The sequence below is a fragment of the Dreissena polymorpha genome, chromosome 13 (assembly GCF_020536995.1).
Source record: "Dreissena polymorpha isolate Duluth1 chromosome 13, UMN_Dpol_1.0, whole genome shotgun sequence".
Taxonomy (NCBI): Eukaryota; Metazoa; Mollusca; class Bivalvia; order Myida; family Dreissenidae; genus Dreissena; species Dreissena polymorpha.
The window spans coordinates 10,511,012-10,522,679 of NC_068367.1; the positions used below are offsets into that span (position 1 = coordinate 10,511,012).

Below are 11,668 nucleotides of genomic sequence, written 5' to 3' on the forward strand. Positions count from 1 at the left end.
ACATTTACACGTATCAAGAGGATTTAGTTAATCTGTAACAAGGTAAGTCTTTACGGACATATAGGTTGAAATAGTTTCTTTATGTTGATAACATAAAATCAACCAATTTGTTGTTTGTTTTCGTCCTTATTTGTGTTCATTCATTGGATTCTATTTAATATGGAAGAATTTCAATTTCTGAATATTTTGTTGTTCTTAAAATGGGTCGCGAATATGATTGAAATCTTATCACGATGCGGATCATCAAACGCAAACAATAGCAGAATGGCCGCAGTGTTGGCGGCCAAAATTTGAGGATGCGCAAACGTGACGTTATTATCGGAATCCCCAAAACCTCCTATACACTTTGTTTATTGTTCAATTCACTTTATGTACTACAAAAAAGGGAAAAAATATCGAAGTAACACTAAACAAATACAACATATTTATTTGTCCGCCATCTTGGTTTCGCTAGCGAACTACCTCCCGAGAGGGTTCGCTTCGGTTCGCGGCGAACCGAGCGTTCAATAGCGAACGTTCGCGACCGTTCGCGAACTATAGCGAACGTTCGCTGTAACTGAACGCACTACTGGTAGAGGTTCGTCTACATAGGCGGTGAAGATATACAAAAACAACATGGCTGCAAAAAACGCTTAGTGTTGGCGTCAAATAAATCACTTTCAATAGCCTAAAATAGCTTTTTATTACATAGTTAACAGATCAGGGAAACACTCATACTTCCTTTGTAATGTGTATACAAAAGAAAATCCATGTTCCCTGATAAAGAACGGTGTACATAATGTGTATTTTTCCTCACGTAGATCTTTTCGCGCTCGATTTGTGCGCTCGATCTGCGCAGTGAAATACCATATCCGGCTACTTCGTCTATTTCCGAGAATGATCGTGAATATTTGTTGTTTTTTTCATGTTCTTTTTTTTCTGGAATGTCTTGTTAACGCAAAATAAAATAACAATATTTTAAAATATGTTTATATATACCAAATATAAGGTCTTCAATAATGTATCAGATTTTTTTAAATTTTAACTGGCTCCGTAAACACTCGCATCTGTTCGGCCTAGACCGTCAAGTGAGGTACTTATTCTCGCATGAATATGTAAACAGTAAAAACTATGTCGTAGCAAATGCTTAGCGATTTTGTTTCAATAATATTTGTTTACACTTTGTATGACACTGTCATGTTATAAAGTGTTGTTCTGTATTTATAAGGCGGGTTATTGAGAATTGCGATGAACTACTTTAATTGCGGATGAATTAAGTGGTAAATCGGAGTTTTTGGAATTCGGATTTTGGCAGCCAGCCAATTCGGATGGGCTCAGAAAATTGTATCATTACTATGGCCTTGGAGCTTCGCCCCAGGCCAAAAACTGAACTCCAAATATAAAGGCTACAAATCGGTATAAAGTACGAACATGATAACCTTAAATCTACATTCTAAAACGGTCTGATATTTGCAAAAGTTAAAGTTATAACTCGCCGGGCTGCCCAAATCAGAACAAAAACTTCATATATATTTATATATCTGAAAACTACGAAACGTAGAAATGAAAGTATAATTTTAAAAAAGACGTTAGTGGGTACATCAAAATGTATAACCTCGGCGCTTCGATGTACGCTAATCGATAGCTACCGGTCACGTGACTAAGTTACGACACTCTTGAGTAGATTCTTGGACTCAGAGCCGGTTTATTTACCTTGGAATTTTCAAAGAGAACACCTTTGCCTTAGTAGTACATACTTTATATACAATAAGCAATTCTTCCAACAGAAGCAAAGTGCGGCCATGGGATCTCCCGTATCGCCGATTGTCGCGAACTTATATATGGAGTACTTTGAGAAGCAGGCATTGGAAACTGCCAGGAACCCACTGTCCCTCTGGCTGAGGTACGTGGTTGACACCATGACAAAAATCCATGAATACGATATCCAAGAATTCACGGACCACATCAACTCTATTGACGAACATATTAAGTTCACTTCAGAAGAGGAGGAAGAAGGCCGTATTCCGTTCCTTGACACATGTGTTCACGTGGCAGATGATGGGTCGACGAAAACCACAGTTTACAGGAAACCGACACACACCGACCAATATCTGAACTTTCAGTCCAACCACCACCTTGAACACAAACGCTCGGTTGTACGCACCCTACTCCACAGAGCTAAAACCCTTAAATCAGAAGAAAACGACCAAAAGAAGGAAATCGAACATGTGAAATCCGCTTTAAGAACTAACGGACTACCGAAAAGGAAAGAAAAAGTAATAGTCAAAGATAAGGGAACACAAAAGAGACCGATGGCAGGCATACCTTACATCAGGGGCACTTCAGAAGTATTGGCTAGAGTATTCAGAAAACATGGAGCCGACATCTTCCACAAACCTTTCAATTCCATCAGACAGAATCTCAGCAAAGTTAAAGACAAAACAGACAAAATGAAGAAATGTGGTGTCATATATCATATCCAATGTGAGGATTGTGAAAATGACTATGTTGGTGAAACAGCAAGACAAATAGACACTAGATTGAAAGAACACCTTACACGAACTTCTTCTGCCATATATGACCATTGTAAACAAACTGGACACAAGATCAACCCTAACAACACCAAAGTACTCACTTCCGAAGAACATCTATGGAAACGCAAAGTGAAAGAAGCAATTGAGATCAAACAGCGGCGGCCATCACTTAACAGGGACGAGGGACTCGAGCTACCCCGGGTGTTTGACAGTCTCCTCGTATCACGTGACCCTTCACCGGTCATGTGATTGTGACGTCAGTGAATAAGTGATCAGCTGATGAAGATGTGATATCTTCGAAAATTCCAAGGTAAATAAACCGGCTCTGAGTCCAAGAATCTACTCAAGAATGCATCAACCAGAGCAGAGAAACCTACATGAAGTTACGACACGTTTAAACGCGCGGGGGTAAAACATAATGTATTTGTGTTTGTTTTTAACGCGCTATAAATCCATTAATAACAACGGAAATATACTGAGTTATATTTTTATTTGAAAGAGGAATTAATAAGCAACAAGATAACGTATAAAACAATAAAATCGGATGATTAATTTTTGCATAAAATTGAATTTAATGTACTACAGTAAGGGTCAAATCCTCGATTCAACTCCTGTCAATATACGCTCCGTGTTCAAATATAATTTTATACCAATTCTTTAATCTAGGACACTTTCCTGAAACTCTCACGCAAATCAATGAATATGCCTCTTAAATCTTCTCGTAACAGCCTTACATTGCTCAGTTTAAATGACCTTGAGATTAACCATCGTTCAACGATGTCTATAGTTCCAGTGACGTTATCGACGCTAAAAATGACATCAGAGACGTTGAAATGAAGTCAAAGCGGCACCTTAGAACCCGTTAATGATGGACAAATGTCTTTGTGTTTCTGTAAATAACTGCTCCCAAAGTACCGCTGTGAGGTAATTTTCTGTGACGCCATTTTCAATGACGATTACGTCTCTGGAAAGGTCTTCGATGTGGCAGGTGGCAAAAAGGTAGAAATCACCGTGACGAGTCGAATAACATTTGTACCGTCATTAACGGATAATAAGATGTAACAAGAAACCGTCGGAGACGGGTGATGCTCCCCAAAGTTTTTTGTCACAATATTGCACTATATATTCAGATAAAAGGAAACGTCTTGAGGGCACAGTAGTGGAGGGACAAGAATTATTTTATAGAAAATTTCAAAGAGCCATAACTCTGTGAAAAATCATCCGACCAGAACCCGCTGATAACATGCACATCTCCTCTTGGTAGTGAAGCTTCCCATACAGTTTCATTGAATTCCGGTCATTAGTTGCTGAGAAATAGCCCGGACAAGAATTGCACTTTATGTACAGTTAATGGAAAATTTCAAAGGGCCATAACTCTGTGAAAAATCATCCGACCAGAACCCGCTGATAATATGCACATCCCCTCTTGGTAGTGAAGCTTCCCATAAAGTTTCATTGAATTCCGATCATTAGTTGCTGAGAAATATCCTGGACAAAAATTGTGCACGGACGGACACACTGACGGACAGACGAAGCGGCGATGATATGCTCCCTCCAAAAATAAATTTTGGGGGAGCATAAAAGAGTAGTCCAAGTATCATAATCATGATCAAACAGTTCGCCTTCAGCAACCTGAAAACAGATGCCAGTATAGGCAGTCGGAGAGAGTGACGTCATACCACTACAGACATGATTGGCACATTGCAAACAACAAGTCTGAAAGGTTCATTAAACTTAGTCAAAAAGTTTGCTTCCATCATCTAGAAAACAGATATAATTTTAAGGAATAACTGCTACATAGGGGCCGTGCCCTTTGCGTCTTAAGGTGCCACCACGAGGTCATTTTTTACTCGGCCTAGCTATGGTTTAAATAAAGGTTCTGACTAAGTTTCAGGAAGATTTGACTTACAATGAGTTTTCTAGAATGTTCACATGGTTTTACTAGTCATATAAGGCGAACTACCCTTCCCCTGGCTGATTTGTCTTTTAAAGGACTTAACCAAGTTTCTTGAAGATTGGACTATAAATGTGATTTCTACCGTTCACAAGTTTTCACTATAGGTTTTCTTGAAGAAATGGAACTATGTTTTATCTCAACTGAGACATCATTTTAAAGGGACCGTCAACTGCGATTGACGAAAAAAGAAAAGTTCTAAAATACCATGTATTTTTGTACAATTATTAGTTTTTATCCCATCATCAGACGTGCATTGTCGAAATAAACCACTGTGGAATAAATTTTCCTTTATTTCAGCAGTGCTGAAATATAGCTGTCACGCGCGGCGAAGAATGTTCATATTACTCGGAATCAACTATAAAGTAATCATTTTTTAGTAAAATCGAATCAGATTTAACAAAACAAACAATTTGATACCAAGATGTAATATAGTTTTATCACATAATGCAACTCAAAAAGCAAATAAACATTATTTACAAATATTAAGTGCGCGTACTCGTGACGTCATTATTAACACGTCATACGACACAATGCATGTAGTTTCACGCTAAAGATGCAGTTGTTTAGTGTCTCTTTTTTTCATTATTTCTTAAAAATCGGGGACGTAGAGGTATGATAAACGAAAAAACAGGTTGGTTACTGATCTTTTTGTAATGTATTAGGCTCGACACGATTAAAATAATGAAACAATGTTTGCTTAAAATATCTTTGGAATTTTCCGTCTAGTTCGATTTTCCTATTCTATGTTTAAAGAAATAATTTACTACTAAGAAAATTGATGGGATAAATCGAATACTAGGTCGGTGCCGAATAAAGCAAAGTTTATCTTGCTCGGCACGAAAATCTTAACCACTCGCCAAGGCTCGTGGTTCAGATTTTCTAAGCCTCGCAAAATAAACTTTGCTTTATTCGGCACCGACCTAGTATTCTCAATATATTGATAAATATATCACGACTGGCATATTACATTACTTGAAAAATGTTGTTAAGTTTTTATATTTTCAGTATATTCGGTAATAAATTTTACTGGGCACAGGTACCAGGTAACTACCAGTTAACTATAAATAACGCAAGTAGATTGATCATCATCGTCACGTGTTTAACCCAGGAATGCAAATTGTGCATGCATAGTGAATTGTATATATTTAATATATAAAATGATCAATCTACTTGCTTTATTTATAGTGTGTATTTCGTTATGTCACCTTTTTTGCGATGTACTTTCGATTTCACATCGCAAAATTTTATTACCGAAATATACTGAAAATATAAACATTTTTCAAATAATGTAATATTAGGAAATAGGAAAGCCAGTGTAGAATTTTGCCTTGGACTAATGTTCAGACCAATTTTCATAAAGATAGGGCAATAAAAGTGCTCCCTTGAGTGAGCTCAAGGGAGCAAAAACGTTAAGAACACAAAAGTTTAAAGACGTTAAGAACACACAAGTTTATAGACGTTAAGAACATCAAAGTTTATAGACAACGTACCCTCCTTTTTTGGCAATGTTTATTGTCGGGACAACACTTTCTTGGTCCTTTATTTATTTGCGTTAATTGCAGGTAAATGAAACAAAGTTGTTGATATAAATAAAATACTACATGGTTTTCAGGGTATATAGACCACAGGCATATAACAAATTTAGGTGTACATTTGTATCGTATAATGATTACTACATGGAATTGCTAACTGCAAGGTTTTCATATTTTTTTTAGATAAAACCAGAACTTCTAATGCAATTTTATTCATACAATATTACCATATAGGTAACTACTCAGCAAAATTTTAATCAGTGTTTGATCTTCGACTGTATATGTTCTTGTCTGTGGGTCCCGTCACAGAATGGTCGATTGTTTGATTGTTTACAATTACACAGCCAATATTGTCCGTCTTTCTCCACTTCGAAGGTGATAGGGTTGTGGAGCACTATTTTATCAACATTAAAGCCACTGTGCAGTTCAAAGGTGTACAGTTCCTTGTGCGAACCATCACACATTGGCTGGAATAATAAGAAAAACAGCCCGGTATAACAAAAACAGCCCAGCATAACAAAAGTAAAGGAACAACTGAACCAGATTTCATGATAAACAGAAAACTATTTTTAATATTAACTTTGAATGTCAGGCCTTGAAGAATTTTTCCAGAGCCACTCGCCCTGCAGGGCCAGTAGGCCTGACAATCAACTCGTCCTTCACTTTAATTTACTCGCCCTGCCTTAAAATTATTTTTTTTGTCTATATTTATAGTTGTGATCAACCAGAACCTTTTTGTAAACTTTTTGTTTATTAATAATTATGTTTTCTGTTTATTTTTAATTAAATATAAGAAGTATTATAATTAACCAGTTATGTATTATTTTTTTATTGATATTTACATTAAAATGAAATTTTATTTTTCACAGAATGACCAATATATTTAACTGTTTTTTTCACTTTTAATCGATTAGCTAAGAGCACTGACACCTACTAAAAGAGCGCAGCCGATTTCGAGAATTAATTTTACTGTGCTTGTTCATTTTTCATTGTCAAAACGAAAGTGCAGTTTCTTTGTGTACTAAACCTATTTTTTTTTCTTATGAAAAATTGTTCGCAATTTGTATCGATGTGGCAGGAGTTCTGGAACTGAATTTATATTTCTCAACTTGAAAAACAGCACTCGCCCGGTCGGTCGAGTATTTAACAAATTTACTCGCCCGACCGTCAACTTCACTCGCATATGCGAGCGGTCGAGTGAATTCTTCGAGGACTGAATGTGTTTGGCAGAAATATTAATTAAATGTGTACAACTTATTTTTAAGTTATGCTGTTTTTGCTCACATCTGAATATATAGGAATTGGAATGACAATATTTGTATTTTTATAGACTCACTTATTTAACCCATTTATGCCTAGCGTCTAGAAAAAAGGCTTTGGCAAACAGCGTAGACCCAGATAAGACGCTGCATGATGCAGCGTCTCATCAGGGTCTGCGCTGTTTGCTTCAAGAAATTTCTGAAAGAAATATTCTAAATATAGAAACAAGAAACCGTCGTACGAAGCAGCGACTATATTTTCCCCCCAAAAATTTTGGGGGAGCATAATAAATATACTAGACATCCCTAATTTCGGAAATAAATTGATCCACTTTAGAAGGATTGGAGAGTCCACTAGCATAAATCGGTTAAATATTTGGGCCATAGTGTGCAGAGAAACTTATCAAATTGTTGTGACCTAATGGTGATCTTATTGCAAGTAAATGTTCTTGGGAAAGGATTAAACTTAATATGAGCTGTGCTCAGTGAATAGGGGGTTTAATGCATGTGCGTAAAGTGTCGTCCCAGATTAGCCTGTGCAGTCCGCACAGGCTAATCAGGGACGAAACTTTCTGCTTTTATGATATTTTTCATTTCAATAAAGTCTCTTCTTAGCAAAAATCAAGTTTAGGTGGAAAGTGTCGTCCCTGATTAGCCTGTGCAGACTGCACAGGCTAATCTGGGACGACACTTTACGCACATGCATAAAACCCCCTATTCATAGAGCACGGCCCATATAGATGTGCAAGCTGGTTTTAGTTAGCTATGTGTAAATAATCGGCTGGCATATTTACCCCTTACCTTTTTAAAACCTTTGGTTATTTAAGGTACTGCATGAGGAAAAAAAAATTACAGGATAAAATATAACAAGACTATTGCCAAGCAATATATGTCCCCTACCGGCTCCACCATTGTCAGAAAGATAAACAAGAGCACCGCCTTGCGGGTGCAGACCGCTCATCTATTTTCTTTTTAAAGGTGAAGGGACTCTCATTTTCAATCACAAAGGAGGGAGGGGTGGAGTGAACAGGGGTGTATAGTGTGAGGGTGTGGACATTTATTACATTATTTTCCAAAAATGCGAAAAAACATGCAAAAAAAAAAGATTCTTGGATGCGATGGTTGGACGGTATTTCAAACATAAAATTTGGGGGGTGGGGGGGGGGGGGGGGTATAGTGTGAGGGTGTGGTGGTCATTTGTGACATGATCTTAAAAAAAAAAAAATTAGGGATGGGGGGGGGGGGGGGGGGGGGATTCGGGTGGGGGGAGGGGGGGGGGTGGGTCGGGATTCTTGGGTGCGATGGTTGGACGGGAGGCGGAAAACTACAACGGGCGAGGCATGGTCAGGGGTGATAACCCCAAAAAAGGGTTAGGGAAAGGGTTAGGATTAGGGGTCGGGTTAGGGTTGGGTTTAGGCTAACCCAAACCCTAACCCGACCCCTTACACTAACCCAAACCCTAACCCTAACCCTCTAACCCCCCCTTGCGCAATACCATACCATGCCTCGCCCGTTGTAGTTTTCCGCCTCCCTGGTTGGACGGTATTTCAAACATAAAATAATAAAAATAAATATTTGTGTTTTTTAACCGTTTCAAAAAAAAATTGAGGGGGGGGGGGTGAGGGGGGGGGGGTATAGTGTGAGGTTGTGGTGGTCATTTGTGAGATAATCTTAAAAAAAAAAAAAAAAATTGGGGGGGGGGGGGGGGGATTCGGGTGGGGGGAGAGGGGGGTGGGTTGGGATTCTTGGGTGCGATGGTTGGACGGTATTTCAAACATAAAATAATAAAAATAAATATTTGTGTTTTTTAACCGTTTAAAAAAAAATAATTTGGGGGGGTGGGGTGGGGTGGGGGGGTATAGTGTGAAGGTGGGGTGGTCATTTGTGAGATGATCTTAAAACAAGAGGGCCATGATGGCCCTGAATCGCTCACCTGACTCATTAAGATCAGATGAAAACTATGACCTCTATTGTCTACACAATGTTTTTGTATGATTTGACCTAGTGACCTAGTTCCTGACTCTAGATGACCCAAATACAATCCCAATCCAGATTTCATCAAGATAAACATTCTGACCACAGTTCATAAATATTGGATGAAAACTGTGACCTCTATTGTCAACACAAGGTTTTTCTATTTATTTGAACTAGATTTTTACCCCAGATGACCCAAATACAATCCCACCCAGATTTCATCAAGAATTCTGACCAAATTTCATAAAGGTTGGATGAAAACTGTGATCTCTAATGTCTACACAAGGTTTTTCTATTATTTGACCTAGTGACCTAGTTTTTGACCCCAGATGACCCAAATAAAATCCCAACCCAGATTTCATCAAGATAAACATTCTGACCAAATTTCATAAAGATTGGATGAAAACTGTGACCTCTATTGTCTACAGAAGGTTGTTCTATTATTTGACCTAGTGACCTTGTTTTTGACCCCAGATGACCCAAATACAATCCCAAACCGGATTTCATCAAGATGAACATTTTGACCAAATTTCATCAAGATTGGATGCAAACTGTGACCTCTACTGTCTACACAAACAAATTGTTGACGGACGGACGCACAGACACACGCAGGCACGCACAACGGACGCCGGACATCACACGATCACATATGCACACCGTGTCACTTCATGACAGGTGACCTAAAAATATGTGTCGGAGATAAACATGAACAGTTGTGGTTAAAATCCCATAGAAACAAGGGCTGTTTGTAAAACATGCATGCCCCCCTATATGGGCTATAAGTTGTAGTAGCAGCCATTGTGTGAATACGTTTTTAGCTCACCTGAGCGATAGCTCGAGGTGAGCTATTGTGATCACTCAGCGTCCGGCGTCCGTCCGTCCGTCCGTAAACAATTTGTAAACATCTTCTTCTACTAAACCATTGAGCCAATTTCAACTAAATTTCATGTGGAGCATCCCTAGGTCATGGGACAAAAGAATTGTTAAAAAAAATTTGATCGCATAACCAAGATGGCCGCCATGACCATATATGGTAAAAACCTTTAAAAATCTTCTTGTCAGAAACCGCTCATCAGATTTTCAAAAAATTTCACAGGGATGACCTTTGAGGGCTCCCCTGAAAAAGTTGTTCAAAGAAATTTGATTCGTCAAAAAACATGGCCGCAGGAGCTCGTTGAACTTTGCATGTTTATTCGTTTTTGCCTATTTTGTGAAAACTTTCAAAAATCTTCCACATTTTTTGTCCGATCCTTTCCAAATTTGCACAGTGTCTTTATATCAATGAGGACACGAACCCTACAAAAAATGAGCATTATTGGTCCATGAAGTACAGAATTACCTCCCCTTGAATTGAGAAAATGGTGTTTATGCAAAGTCCAAATTTTTCATCCAATTCTTTCCAAATTTGTAAGGATTTAGCATGGTTCAAACAAGGGAAACAACTACGGTTTATGCTTGTTCTTTGTATAACAGATTTGCCTCCCTTTAATTCATTCAAAATCTCATTTTACAGCAGAGATTCCAAATCTGACCTGTAAATGAGCCCCATATTCTACTGCTGGTGCTATGTTACCTTTTTCCCATTTGATCATCTCTTAAGTATTGGTCCCCTTGTAATTGGCTGCTACTGCTACTGCTAACTGCTACTACGACTTACTAAGACTAACCTACTACTACACTAACTACTTACTAGCTACTACTACTTCTAATACTACTACAACTGGTACTACTACTACTACTTTCTACCAACTACTCTACTCTACTACTACAACTACTACTACTACTAATACTACTCTACTACTACTACTAGTACTACTAGTACTACACCACCACCACCACCACCACCAACACCACCCCCACCCCACCACCCCCACCACCCCAACGTCTACTATTACTACTTCTAACTACTACTCTGCCAACTACTACTGAACTACTCCTCTTTTAACCACTACTACTACTACTACTACTACTACTACTACCACTACTACTACGAAACTACTACTAATATACTACAACTAACTACTCTTACTACTACTTCTACTACTACTACTACTACTTCTTCTACTACTACTACTACTACTACTACAACTACTATTACTACTACTACTACTACTACTACTACTACTACTACTACTACTACTACTACACCACCACCACCACCACCACCATTCACAGTGACAAACAAGAGGGCCATGATGGCCCTGAATCGCTCACCTGACTCATTAAGATCAGATGAAAACTATGACCTCTATTGTCTACACAATGTTTTTCTATGATTTGACCTAGTGACCTAGTTCCTGACTCTAGATGACCCAAATACAATCCCAATCCAGATTTCATCAAGATAAACATTCTGACCTCAGTTCATAAATATTGGATGAAAACTGTGACCTCTATTGTCAACACAAGGTTTTTCTATTTATTTGAACTAGA

General features: G+C 38.2%; 2 protein-coding genes across 2 annotated transcripts in view; one reads left to right on the plus strand and one right to left on the minus strand.

Moving 5' to 3' along the window:
* The first annotated feature begins 1,820 nt into the window (after nucleotides 1–1,820).
* Nucleotides 1,821–11,668, plus strand: part of LOC127855937 (uncharacterized) — a 22,435-nt gene continuing 12,587 nt past the window's right edge. The window contains exon 1 of the mRNA XM_052391853.1: nucleotides 1,821–2,921. Within this exon, the coding sequence (XP_052247813.1) occupies nucleotides 1,821–2,762 (942 nt within the window). The 3' untranslated portion in view covers nucleotides 2,763–2,921. The remainder of the gene's footprint in view (nucleotides 2,922–11,668) is intronic.
* The window catches only part of LOC127855549 (uncharacterized), a 31,393-nt gene continuing 25,625 nt past the window's right edge, over nucleotides 5,901–11,668 (minus strand). The window contains exon 4 of the mRNA XM_052391277.1: nucleotides 5,901–6,469. Coding sequence (XP_052247237.1) covers nucleotides 6,260–6,469 — 210 coding nt within the window. The 3' untranslated portion in view covers nucleotides 5,901–6,259. The remainder of the gene's footprint in view (nucleotides 6,470–11,668) is intronic.